This window comes from Oncorhynchus mykiss, chromosome Y, assembly GCF_013265735.2.
Source record: "Oncorhynchus mykiss isolate Arlee chromosome Y, USDA_OmykA_1.1, whole genome shotgun sequence".
In the NCBI taxonomy this organism is placed as follows: Eukaryota; Metazoa; Chordata; class Actinopteri; order Salmoniformes; family Salmonidae; genus Oncorhynchus; species Oncorhynchus mykiss.
Genome location: NC_048593.1, coordinates 6,911,697 through 6,926,389, shown reverse-complemented (window position 1 = coordinate 6,926,389; position 14,693 = coordinate 6,911,697). Strand labels below are relative to the sequence as shown.

At 42.9% G+C, this 14,693-nt stretch overlaps 1 protein-coding gene across 1 annotated transcript in view; it reads left to right on the top strand.

The window, feature by feature from the left end:
* LOC110509308 (neuropeptide FF receptor 2-like) overlaps positions 1-13,949 on the top strand; it is a 31,339-nt gene extending 17,390 nt beyond the window's left edge. Inside the window, exon 4 of the mRNA XM_021590235.2 lies at positions 12,664-13,949. Coding sequence (XP_021445910.2) covers positions 12,664-13,455 — 792 coding nt within the window. The 3' untranslated portion in view covers positions 13,456-13,949. The remainder of the gene's footprint in view (positions 1-12,663) is intronic.
* The last annotated feature ends 744 nt before the right edge of the window (positions 13,950-14,693 follow it).

Genomic DNA, 14,693 nt, shown 5'->3' with positions numbered 1-14,693 from the left:
CAATGCAGCAGTAGGCCATCATCAAGTATGTAAAATACATAGGCCTAAAGCTGACAAATGAAAACAGAAAATATCCAGATGAAAATTCTGGTTCCTTCAATCACATTCATCTCTCTTCTCCGCCTGTCTCCCTCCCTTTATATTTGTCTTGATATCAAATTTGATTTGTCACATACACATGGTTAGCAGATGTTAATGCGAGCATAGTGAAATGCTTGTGCTTATAGTTCCGACCATGCAGTAATATCTAACAAGTAATCTAACCTAACAATTTCTGTACTGACCTCGCCTTCTGCATGATAGCGGGGTGAACAGGCTGTGGCTCGGGTGGTTGTTGTCTTTGATCTTTTTGGCCTTCCTGTGACATCGGGTGGTGTAGGTGTCCTGTAGGGCAGGTAGTTTGCCCCCGGTGATGCGTTGTGCAGACCTCACAACCCTCTGGAGAGCCTTACGGTTGTGGGCAGAGCAGTTGCCGTACCAGGTGGTGATACAGCCCAACAGGATGCTCTCGATTGTGCATCTGTAAAAGTTTGAGTTATCTTGGTGACAAGCCAAATTTCTGCAGCCTCCTGAGGTTGAAGACGTGCTGCTGCACCTTCTTCACCATGCTGTCTGTGTGGGTGGACCATTTCAGTTTGTCCGTGATGTGTAAAAATTGACAAATTTCCATACAGATGTCTCCACGATCATCTCCTTTTGTTTAGTTGACATTGAGTGTGAGGTTATTTTCCTGACAACACACTCCGAGGGCCCTCACCTCCTCCCTGTAGGCCGTCTCGTCGTTGTTGGTAATCAAGCCTACCACTGTAGTGTCATCTGCAAACTTGATGATTGAGTTGGAGGCGTGCATAGCCACGCAGTCATGGGTGAACAGGGAGTACAGGAGAGGGCTGAGAATGGACCCTTGTGGGGCCCCAGTGTTAAGCATCAGGGGGATGGAGATGTTGTTACCTTCCCTCCCTTCCTGACGGTGGTCCGTCAGGAAGTTCAGGATCCAGTTTCACAGGGCGGGGTCGAGACCCAGGGTCTCGAGCTTAACCTGTCTGGGAACGGGGTTCCGCTGTTCCTCTAGCAGAACCCCTCGCCAACAGCCAATGAAATTTCAGGGCGCCAAATACAAATCAACAGAAATCTCATAAATCAAATTTCTCAAACATACAAGTTTTAGGCACCATTTTAAAGATACAATTCTCGTTAATCCAGCCACAGTGTCTGATTTCAAAAATGCTTTACAGCGAAAGCTCCACAAACGATTATGTTAGGTCACCACCAAGTCACAGAAAAACCCAGCCATTTTCCAGCCAAAGAGAGGAGTCACAAAAAGCACAAATCCTGTTTCCATTGATCATCCTTGAGATGTTTCTATAACTTGATTGGAGTCCACCTGTGGTAAATTCAATTTATTAGACATGATTTGGAAAGGCACACACCTGTCTATATCAGGTCCCAAAGTTGACATTGCATGTCAAAAACCAAGACATGAGGTGAAAGTAATTCTACGTGGAGCTCCGACACAGGTGCAGTAATCTGTGAGCTTCTCTGACAGCTGGTGCTTAAAGCTAGTGAGGGAGATAACTGTTTCCAGTTTCAGAGATTTTTGTAGTTCGTTCCAGTCATTGGCAGCAGAGAACTGGAAGGAGAGGCAGCCAAATAAAGAATTGGTTTTGGGGGTGACCAGAGAGATATACCTGCTGGAGTGCGTGCTACAGGTGGGTGATGCTATGGTGACCAGCGAGCTGAGATAAGGGGGGACTTTAACTAGCAGGGTCTTGTAGATGACATGGAGCAATGGCTATAGCAATGGCTATGGCAGAACGCCATAGGATGTTTTTAGGATGTTAGGTTAGGATGTTTTTGTGTTGGTTAAGGGCAGCCAGGTCTATATCTGTTCCTGGTTCTACATTTCTTGAATGGGGCATACTTATTTAAGATGGTTAGGAAGGCATTTAAAAAAAATAACCAGGCATCCTCTACTGACGGGATGAGATCAATATCCTTCCAGGATACCCCGGCCAGGTCGATTAGAAAGGCCTGCTCGCTGAAGTGTTTCAGGGAGCATTTGACTGTGAGGAGTGGAGGTTGTTTGACTCCTGACCCATTACGGATGCAGGCAATGAGGCAGTGATCGCTGAGATCTTGGTTGAAGACAGCAGAGGTGTATTTAGAGGGCAAGTTGGAGGGTGCCCGTGTTTACAGCTTTGGGGAGGTACCTGGTAGGTTCATTGATCATTTGCGTGAGATTGAGGGCATCAAGCTTAGATTGTAGGATGGCTTTGGTGTTAAGCATGTTCCAGTTTAGTTTGCCTACCAGCACGAGCTCTGAAGATAGATGGGGGGCAATCAGTTCACATATGGTGTCCAGAGCACAGCTGGGGGCAGAGGGTGGTCTATAGCAGGCGGCAACAGTGAGAGACTTGTTTTTAGAGAGGTGGATTTTTCAAAGTAGAAGTTCAAATTGTTTGGGTACAGACCTGGATAGTAAGGACAGAACTCTGCAGGCTATCTTTGCAGTAGATTGCAACACCGCCCCCTGTTGGCAGTTCTATCTTGTCTGAAAATGTTGTAGTTCGGGATGAAAATTTCAATTTCAATTTTTGGGGGTCTTCCTAAGCCAGGATTCAGACACAGCTAGAACATCCGGGTTGGCAGAGTGTGCTAAAGCAGTGAATGAAACAAACTTAGGGAGGAGGCTTCTAATGTTAACATGCATGAAACCAAGGCTATTAGGATTACAGAAGTCCTCAAAAGAGATCGCCTGGGGAATAGGAGTGGAGCTAGGCACTGCAGGGCATGGATTCACATCTACATCACCAGAGGAAGAGAGGAGGAGTAGGATAAGGGTACGACTAAAAACAATGAGAACTGGTCGTCTGGAACGTCTGGAACAGAGAGTAAAAGGAGGTTTCTGGGGGCGATGAAATAGCTTCAAGGTATATTGTACAGACAAAGGTATGTTAGGATGTGAATACAGTGGAGGTAAACCTAGGTATTGAGTGATGATGAGAGAAATATTGTCTCTAGAAATATCATTGAAACCAGGAGATGTCATCGCATGTGTGGGTGGTGGAACTAATAGGTTGGATAAGGTATAGTGAGCAGGACTAGAGGCTCTACAGTGAAATAAGCCAATAAACACTAACCAGAACAGCAATGGACTGGAATTAAGGAGAGGCATGCTTAGTCAAGTGATCATAAGGGTCCAGTGAGTAGTGAGGTTGGTTGGGGTCACGGCGATTCAGACAGCTAGCCGGGCCATCGGTAGCAAGCTAGCCAGTTATGCATTAGGGGGCGCTATTAACATTTTTGGATGAAAAACGTTCCCGTTTTAAACAAGATATTTTGTCACAAAAAGATGCTCGACTATGCATATAATTGACAGCTTTGGAAAGAAAACACTCTGACGTTTCCAAAACTGCAACGATATTGTCTGTGAGTGCCACAGAACTGATGTTACAGGCGAGAACCCAGATAAAAATCCAATCAGGAAGTGCCGCATTTTTTGAAACCGCCTCATGCCAATGACTCCTTATATGGCTGTGAATGAGCTACGAATGAGCTTACGTTTTCCACGCATTCCCCAAGGTGTCTACAGCATTGTAACGTCTTTTTAGGCATTTCCATTGGAGAATAGCTGTAAGGGACCATATTTGGCGAGTGATCACATGGTGTCTCCCGGAGAAAATCTTGCGTAAAATACTGAGGTAGACATTTTTCCAATCGCTTCTTATGAGTAACCAATTGCCTCAACGAATATATGATCAAATATATATGTTAAAAACACCTTGAGGATGGATCCTAAACAACATTTGCCGTGTTTCTGTCGATATTATGGAGCAAATTTTGAAAAAAGTTTGACGTTATAGTTGTAGCATTTTTCGGTCGATTTCTCAGCCAAGCATGATGAAGAAACGGGAGCTTTTTCGCCTACAAAAATATTATTTTTGGAAAAAAGGAACATTTGCTATCTAACTGGGAGTCTCCTGAGTGAAAGCATCTGAAGTTCTTCAAAGGTAAATTATTTAATTTGGTTGCTTTTCTTATTTTCGTGAAAATGTTGCCTGCTGCCAGCAGAGCCTATCATTATGCCATGATAAACTTACACAACTGCTTATCTAGCGTTGGCTGTAACGCATATTTTGAAAATCTGAGATGACAGTGTTGTTAACAAAAGGCTAAGCTTGTGTTTGAATATATTTATTTCATTTAATTTGCGATTTTCATGAATAGGAAAAGTTGCGTTATGCTAATGCATTTGAGGCTATGATTACGCTCCCGGATACGGGTTTGCTCGTCGCAAGAGGCTAGCATAGGATGGAGGTCTGTTTTTAGCCACCTCGTGCATTTCCATCGGTAGGATTAGTGGGGTTCCGTGTGGTAGAGGGGATCAATCCAATTGGCAAAAAAAAATAGATATAGTTATCGAGGCCCATGAAAAAAGAAAAAAATTGTCCGATAGATCTATTCAGATAGCAGCCGATAAGACAGCTAACGATTAGCGGGCCGCAGATGGGCGTTCAGGTAACGTCGCGACGGAGGAGCCAGCTGGATAACTCCCTCGGGCAGATAACGTCGGTAGTCCAGTTGTGAAGGCCCGGTGGGGCTCCGCGTTGGCAGTAAAAAGGGTCCGGATAGGTGATTGTAGCCAAGGAGTGGCTGATGGAACTCTTCAGCTGGCTAGCTCCGGAATAATTGATGTTTGCTCCGGGGTCAACGTAAGCCGATAGTCACACGGATAGCAGCTAGCTAGCTAGCTGCGAGATCCAGGTATAAATGTCCAGAGCTTGCGGTTGAAATCCGGGGACATAGAGAGAAAAATAGGTCCGGCATGTTCCGGTCCGAGCGGCGCCGTACAAAACTGGTGATAGATTTTCGAGCTAAAGGATAGCTGATGACCACAAACTGTGGTTAGCTGAATACTAACGATTAGCCAGTAAAGACGTTAACTAGCTTCTGGCTAGCTTCTGACTAGCTTCTGATTAGCTTCTGGTTAGCTTCAGGCTAGCATCTGGTTAGGTTCTGGCTAGCTTCTTGTTTGCTTCTATAGAGGATTACAGATTTGAGGTAAATAATACTTTTTAAAAAAATATATAAATTGGTGAGGCGGGTTGCAGGAGAGTGTTTTGAAGTTGAGTTCATGGAAAAGAAAAAAATATATATATAAAAAGGGTATGCGAAGAATGTTGTAAATATATATATATATGGGACACGACAAGACGAGGACAAAGGATGTCTGACTGCTATGCCATCTTGGTGAATACAAAATGATGATGCAGAACATGCTAAACTCCGCAGAGCTTGGGTGGGACAGGTGTATTTCTTATCTTTCAAATCTAACAGTAGAGGCACAGCCATACCTATCCATAAGCATGTTCGATTCATAATTGACAAAAACATATGTGATCCAGAGGGGCTATTATTTCTGATAACTGGGTTACTGTATGGGCAAATAATTACTATCATAAATATACACTGCTCAAAAAATAAAGGGAACACTTAAACAACACAATGTAACTCCAAGTCAATCACACTTCTGTGAAATCAAACTGTCCACTTAGGAAGCAACACTGATTGACAATAAATGTCACATGCTGTTGTGCAAATGGAATAGACAACAGGTGGAAATTATAGGCAATTAGCAAGACACCCCCAATAAAGGAATGGTTCTGCAGGTGGTTACCACAGACCACTTCTCAGTTCCTATGCTTGCTGGCTGATGTTTTGGTCACTTTTGGATGCTGGTGGTGCTTTCACTCTAGTGGTAGCATGAGAGTGGCTCAGGTAGTGCAGCTCATCCAGGATGGCACATCAATGCGAGCTGTGGCAAGAAGATTTGCTGTGTCTGTCAGCGTAGTGTCCAGAGCATGGAGGCGCTACCAGGAGACAGGCCAGTACATCAGGAGACGTGGAGGAGGCCGTAGGAGGGCAACAACCCAGCAGCAGGACCGCTACCTCCGCCTTTGTGCAAGGAGGAGCAGGAGGAGCACTGCCAGAGCCCTGCAAAATGACCTCCAGCAGGCCACAAATGTGCATGTGTCTGCTCAAACGGTCAGAAACAGATTCCATGAGGGTGGTATGAGGGCCCGACATCCACAGGTGGGGGTTGTGATTACAGCCCAACACCGTGCAGGACGTTTGGCATTTGCCAGAGAACACCAAGATTGGCAAATTCGCCACTGGCGCCCTGTGCTCTTCATAGATGAAAGCAGGTTCACACTGAGCACATGACAGAGTCTGGAGACGCCATGGAGAACGTTCTGCTGCCTGCAACATCCTCCAGCATGACCGGTTTGGCAGTGGGTCAGTCATGGTGTGGGGTGGCATTTCTTTGGGTGGCCGCACAGCCCTCCTTGTGCTCGCCAGAGGTAGCCTGACTGCCATTAGGTACCGAGATGAGATCCTCAGACCCCTTGTGAGACCATATGCTGGTGCGGTTGGCCCTCTCTTCCTCCTAATGCAAGACAATGCTAGACCTCATGTGGCTGGAGTGTGTCAGCAGTTCCTGCAAGAGGAAGGCATTGATGCTATGGACTGGCCCGCCCGTTCCCCAGACCTGAAACCAATTGAGCACATCTGGGACATCATGTCTCGCTCCAGGTCCAGGTCTGGGAGGAGATCCCTCAGGAGATCCCTCAGGAGATCCCTCAGGAGACCATCCCTCAGGAGATCATCCGCCACCTCATCAGGAGCATGCCCAGGTATTGCAGGGAGGCCACACACACTACTGAGCCTCATTTTGACTTGTTTTAAGGACATTACATCAAAGTTGGATCAGCCTGTCGTGTGGTTTCCACTTTAATTTTGAGTGTGACTCCAAATCCAGACTTCCATGGGTTGATACATTTGATTTCCATTGATCATTTTTGTGTGATTTTGTTGTCAGCACATTCAACTATGTAAAGAAAAAAGTATTTAAAAATAATATTTAATTCATTCAGATCTAGGATGTGTTATTTTAGTGTTCCCTTTATTTTTTTGAGCAGTGTATATGCATCTAAAACATACTCCTGCTTTCATGTCGAAAAAGATAACCCTGTTCAACAAGCATTGTGTTTCCTTTGGAGTGCTGGCTGGAGATTTTAATTGTACCCTCAACTCAGGACAAATCATCTCAAGTCCCCACCACACACCCTAGATCGGCAAAGATGTTGAACTCTCTTACTAAAGACATGGGACTGATAGATATCTGGAGAGACAAATAGCTCATCTATACATACTACTCCAATGTCCATAACACCTACTCTCGGATAGATTACATTTTTATCCCAAAGATTGTCATAAATTCTGCCACTTGTACAATCGGACCCATAGCACTTTCAGATCACGCCTTTGTCCACCTCCGCTTTGATCTCTATAAAAACGTACTGAGCTGGAAATTCAACACCTCCATGTTATCAAACAAATCATTCCATACATTGGTTACTCCATGGATAGACAACTCCACACAAGACAACAAAGACTCCTGTTTCTCCGGCCACAATATGGGATGCTGCCAAAGCCACACTAAGAGGTCAACTAACTGACCTCTTAGTGTGGCGGCAGGTAGCCTAGTGGTTAGAGCGTTGGGCCAGTAACCGAAAGGTTGCTGGATTGACTCCTGTACCCTGTCGTTCTATCCCTGAACGAGACAGCTAACCCACTGTTCCCCGGTACGCCATCATTGTAAATAAGAATTTGTTCTTAAACTGACTTGCCTGGTAAAATAATTGCATCTGCTTTCTCTAAAAAAAAGCAATGGAAGCACACAGGTTAGATCTTGAGAGGGAGCTGGAATGCTATGAAAAAGTAGATAAACACTCCCCAGACAGCACCTCCTGGAGTCAGCTTAAAAAAGCAAAACTACTTGGGAGATAAAAAAACAAGTTTTCTTTACTTAACAGAAATACCATGAGTATAACAATAAGCCTAGCAATAGGCCTAGCAGATTTATTGCATACCAATTAAAAAAAGATCAGTCATGGCTGTCCGAACAGCAGATGATGAGGTCACATATGATAAATGAAACTTTTCATGATGTTTACTGCAAATTATATACTTCTGAGAGAAAACATACGTATGCAGAACTCCATTCCTTCTTAGAGGGAATCTCGCTACCAAAACTATCAGAGACCGACCAAAAAGATCTCAATTCCCCCTTCCCTCTTGAGGAGGTCCTAGAGGCAATTGTTTTCCAGAGTTCTACAAAGCTTTTTTGCCCCAGCTTAGCCCTATTTTCATGTCAATGCTGAATGATTTTTTTGAAAAAGCGGAGCACTCCCAGACTCTATGTGCTCAAAAAAGACAAGGACCCTCTATCCTGCTCATCCTTCTGGCCCATAAGCTTGTTGGATTTCGACTACAAAATAATTACCAAATTGCTCGCCAAAAGACTAATCTTCCCAAAATAATAAAAGTGGACCAAACTGGATTTATTAGAGATAGGTACTCTTCTGATAACATTCACTGTCTTTTTGATATTATAGCTCAAGTAAACACACCAAAGAACCCTGTCCTGCTGGTTTCACTGGAACCAGCAGAAGGCATTTCACAGGATGGAGCTGTGCACATTTTGGAGAGATGTGTGGCCACAACTCGTATTTTTGCCCTAGTACTACACAGCTGATTCTAATAATAAAAGCTTGATGACTAACTGGTGTCTCCAAGTGGCCACACATCTCTCCAAAATGTGCACAGTTCCTTAGCATTGAAATCAATGCACTTTTATGACTCAAAGAAGAGTCTTCAACTATAAGGTCATTTTTTGAGCTCTTCTGGCGGTGCCGTTGAGAAACAAGAGCAAGCACACTGGTAGATGTTTCATTTGGAACACAACCCTGCATCCACCCCATCACACATTATAAATCGCAATCTGTGGGCATGATTTGAATGCTTGTTCAATTGCCAACATGACTAGCTAAGTTATAAAATACGATCTTGTTGTGTTAGGCTTCCACAGGAAAATTCAGATTGTTATTTTAGTGCGCATAGAAAGGAGTCTTGAGTGCCTTCAGGTGCTTGTGCCCTGGCAAATTTTCTTCACAATAAACAGACATAGGCTCATGCTGTTTTTTGTGTCCACTTTCTCCAAAAACTCTGTTAAATATCTGCTCTGAATTAAGATGCAAATACGTCAGCAGGAAGAATGGAGTGTCAGCTATGACATGACACCTTGAGTTAGAAAAAAAACATTTTTAGTTATTGAATTACAGTAATTGAAGTGGATTTACACCCGGTAACAGAATTACGTTAACGGAATTACATTATGGGTCCCTGATCTGTACTACATTGAAATGCATAATTATGGATATTAATGTCATTCTCTTCATGGTGTTGTATCCTAAATAGGTACACAAAGGTAGAAATATGCAATATCATCCATTGCATCTATTGGTATTATTCTACACACTGGCTATTATTCTAATGAGCTCTGACCCCAAACAAGACCCAATTTGATTGGTCCGCACTGTGAAAATATGTTAGTGCTTGCGTCCATATCAGTTCGCATGAATTTGAGAGGTTACATACAATACATTTTGACAGAATGGCTGTGACAGAGACTGTTGTCGTACTCCCAGGTGCTTCCGGTACCACTGAAGTTGAGATGTGCAGTTTGATTCATTTTTTTTTAAACAACTCTTTTTACTGACTTGAGAGTTATGTTTAGTTTTTCTGAGTGACTGGTTAATTTTAGTTGTTAGTTTGACCCAATGAATTCTAAGTCCGTGCTATCCGGGGTGCAATTAACCTTTTGCTGCAGTGGGCTAAATCAGGGTCACACAGTGTTTATTGGTAGTCTTAAACAAATCTACTTTGAAATGAAAGCATACACCTCACACACATGGTTATGGCCTTAAAAAAAGACACCTGTACAATGTCAGATATAGAGTTTGCATCCCAATATATACCCTGAATATACAAACATAAAAATACCTGCTCTTTCCATGACAGACTGACCAGCTGAAAGCTATGATCCCTTACTGATGTCACTTGTTAAATCCACTTCAATCAGTTCAATCCACTTCAAATCCACTTCAATCGGAAAGTATTCTGAGCCCTTGACTTTTTCCATATTTTGTTACACTGCAGCCTTATTCTAAAATTGCTTAAAGTCCCCCCCCCCCCCCCCCCTAAAGCTGTCTGTCCTCTACAGAAATGTTTCCCAGTTGAGTTTTGAGTTGCCCCAGTCAGATCCAGAGCCTTCACCTGGTGTAACGTCACAGGAAAAATTACAGGCTCTGTCATGCACTTGAGGGGCGTTGCTTACTAGCGCATATTTTTTTCTCTAGCAGCCCGTAGCAGCCCGTTGTTTTACCTTTTTTGAGAGTATTGCCATCTATTATATTTTATTGGCAAATTTAAACCAAATGTAACTTGCAACATGGTCTTTAAGGTGCTTGAGTAGGCATCAGAGCAATTTATTTATTGTGTGACTGTCTGTCACTTTGTATGTATTATAGTGTTTTGTATGCTGCAAAATGACTGGCCAAATTGCCTTATTGAGGACATTAAAGTCAATTTAAATAAAAATGTAAAACATCTAGTTTAAAAAAATCTAATCTTATACAAGGTGACCAAGGAGCAGCGTATCCTGATCCTACTGGGGGACGGCTACAACAACACACGCCCAATCTACTGGATTATTGAATGTTATGCGGGACACAGCTTTGTAGAACAAACTCAAACTCCAGAACAAATTGTTTGCGGGGCTGCAGTTCGCAAACGATATTGTGCTTATCACCCTCAGAACAGTCAAGCAATTCAACAAGAGTCGTTCACAATCTAGTCCAGTTGCGGCCACAACTAGACCTTGTTTCAAATGTACCAAGAAATAATCTTATTTGTATGCCTAGCAATCAACAAATGTACATTGTTTAAAGCACACTGCTTTCTACAAATCTGTCACAAATGGCAGGTCCAATAAGCCCATTATGGTGAACTAGAGGCTGATCATGACTATGTCGAGTTTTCAGTTCATCGTTTGCGAGTAGGGGCCGTGCTTGCTCTGTGCATTACTAACTCAAATGAATAAAATTAGTCAAAATACTTGCTCTTCTGATTGAATGAGTCGTAAAGATCAGAGTCAGTAAAAAGAGCCGAACTTCCCATCACTACACTGAAGGGCCCAATATTTAAGATGTGTCACCACCCAGCCCATCTCACAGCATGTGAGTGGCCTGATAGGTAGATTACAATAAATGCAGTATGTACCTTTCAGCAACAAAGCCAAGTTAGCATTCACTGCACATGTTGCTGAACATTTCAGCCCTTTTGTTAGTGTCATTAATATATGTAGATTCACATGCAATATTCAGTTCATAAGCATTAACTGTAATACCTATAGGGTTATGTGGTGAAATGACTGCTGTGCAAGGTATTGAGCAAATGGTTTCTTCCCGGGGCTGTATTCACAAAGTGTCTCAGAGTAGGAATAGTGATCTAAGACCAGATCACCCTTGTCAATGTAATCATATTGATTGTGATTTAAAAAGTCAAACTAATCCTAAATCAGTACTTTTCCTCTGAGATGCTTTGTGAATACGGGCCCTGGTCTGCTAGCATACTGCTTTCTAGTGATCAACTCCCTCTCCAACTGAAATACAACAACATAACATGAATAAGAATTAGCCTAGTCAGTCAGTAACTTAGCTAATTAATTTGAATGTGCACAAGCCTATTCAGCCAAAGGACACCAAAACAACACAGCCTATTGGCAGTGAAATCGAAGGGGCAGTTTTATTGCCAACTTCTTCAATCATCAATGCATCAATAAACAGGGAACGAAGTTTGATAAAAAAGTGTTCAATAGTCAGCAACTAGTAATTAAAATGTAGCTAGCAAATATATAGTTTTTTTTCTAGAAACCAAGCTACAGTCCAATTAGCTAGCTAAGGTGAACGCAGAGACTGATGGTGGGAGTTAGCTAACGTTAGCTAGTTTTCCCCCAGCAGTCTCAATCTAGTTAAATTAGCTAGCTAATGGAATTATGAACTTTTTATCAGATAGATAGCTAGCCAATATATGCATTTGCCCCTCACATCTAAAGCTGCCTAATACAGCTTTCCAGTTGATAGTAAAGTAGGATGAATAAGCCAGATACCAGCTAGCTAGCTGCTACCAATTGCAACATAATGCAAAGTTCAGGGCTTTTACCCCCCCAAACATTATTTCCACATATAAAAAAGACAAGTACCATCAAGTAGATCATTTTGGTTTTAGTCTAGTACTTCAGGCCAAGAAGTAATAGCTACTTGTTTGTAAAACTGTCTTTCCTCTACAGACATGTTTCCCAGCTGAGTTGCCCCAGTCAGATCCAGAGCCTTCACCTGGTGTAACGTCACAGGCAAAATTACAGGCTCTGTCATGCACTTGAGGGGCGTTGCTTACGAACGCACATTTTTTTCTCTAGCAGTCCGTGGGTAATTGTTTTACCTTCTTTGGGAGTATTGCAATCTACAAGGAGTGTGTATTATAGTTTAATGGCACATTTTAACCAAATTTACCTTGCAACATGGTCTTTAAGGTGCTTGAGTAGGCATCAGAGCAATTTATTTTTTGTGTGACTGTCACTTTGTATGTATTATAGTGTGTTGTATGCTGCAAAATTACTGGCCAAATTGCCTCATTGAGGACATTAAAGTCAATTTAAATGAAATTAATCTAGTTTTTAAAAATCTAATCTTATCCAAGGTGACCAAGGAGCAGCGTGTCCTGATTCTACTGGGGGACGGCTACAACAACACACGCCCAATCTACTGGTGCCGTGAGAACTGGCCCAATCAGGAAATGAGGAAGATCTACACCACCGTCCTATTTGCTAACATCTACCTAGCCCCACTGTCCCTCATTGTCATCATGTACGTCCGGATCGGATTCACACTCTTCACGATGGCTGTACCCGCCTCAGGCCGGGGAATCAGTAGTGGCAGCAGTGGTGGGACGAAGCCCGGCCTGGACAACCACCGTCAGATGGTGTCGAAGAAGAAGAAGAGGGTGATCAAGATGCTGCTGATGGTGGCGTTGCTTTTCATCCTGTCGTGGCTGCCGCTCTGGACGTTGATGATGCTGAGTGACTACGCCAGCCTGACAGCGAACCAGCACCGTGTCATCAACATCTACGTGTACCCGTTGGCCCACTGGCTGGCCTTCTTCAACTCCTCCGTCAACCCCATCATCTACGGCTTCTTCAATGAGAACTTCCGCCGGGGGTTCGAGGCCGCGTTTAAGTTCCAGCTGTGCGTCGCCTACATGGAGCGCCAGGGGATCTACTCGCGTCGTATCCAAGGCAATGCAGTGTTACCTGAGAACCTGCATCTGCCCACCAGGCCCGGCTCGGCAGGGTCAGGATTGGCTTTGGTGAACGGGAAGGGGCTGGGCCGGGAGGAAGTTGTCGGACGGACGTCAGGCGAGAGGTCGTCGGGGAGCAACATAAAGGAGCATGATCTGATCATGGAGGACCTGGAGAAGGTATCCCAGATTTAAACATGTCATACTGTATGTGCCATTGGGACATGTATTCAGATAACCTGGAGATTGTATCCCGTATTTAAAAATGACAGTTAAACATTTGTACTGTTGCATGAACTGTAATACACATACATGTAATGTACCTATATTGTGCAATAGACATTCAGGGCACAGAGAGGACACAGGCGGTGGGTGCTCCAAATCGCACCATGTTCCCTATATTGCACCACTTTTTACCAGGGCCCATTTGGGATGCAGACGCTGTGAAGGTATTATTTCAGAGAGTCAAACCAACCACATAGAGAGAGGCCCTTGAGGGTAAACTTGACTCTTTAGGAATATTTTTAAATATGGTTCTTTCCCCACAGCACAATATCTTGTTGTGTTGGTTTATTATGTGATTAGTCACCCATTCACATCTTGGTATAGCATAAGCATGTACTATCCCAGTAACAAAATTCAAGTTGAAGTTATGTTAATTTTAGGTTCTGAATGAAAGGTGAAAATACGTATGTTTCAGGTGTTGGAAATACGTATTTTCTTGACATTGAAAACTTATTTTCTGGACTTTGAAATCAGACTCATTTTCTATTCTGAAGGAAAGTAGAAAATACGTATTTTCCAGACGTTGAAATCAGGTATATTTTTGATTCTGAAAGTTGAAAATACTTATGGAAGTTGAAAGTACATATTTTTGGACCATTGAGAGACACTGATTGTGGAAAACAGGGAAGATGATTACTAGGGAATTATTTTCTTGCTTTCCTGATTTTTACATTTACAATAATTAATTTCCCTTCTGCAAAATAAATGACTAATGCATAGTTATCAGGGGTTGGAATCGGTTCAGGGAACAGAGACGAAAACTGAAAAATAATGTAATTTTTTGAAGAACAGAAATGGAACCGATTACGAAAGTGATCTATAGTGTTCTGGAACATAACCATTATTTAAAATCATTGGGAACTGGTTATTAACGTTATTTTACATTCCAAGCATTTTTTCTTCAGTCCCACAAAAAAATGACATCAAAGCACCTATGCAAAGCACTCACTCTGTCAACCAGAAACTTCTCCTCACATTGTCTGTCTGCCTGCCAGCTAGTTTTCTAGGGTAGTTAATGATACTCTAGTTATCACGTTTTACATTGGATTTATTATCAACAAAAAGGTTAGATGTGTTTTAAATTCTGGTGTTGCTGCACACACATACTTGTCAGCTAGCTCTGGTCCAGGGCGTTGAGCTAGCCTCGT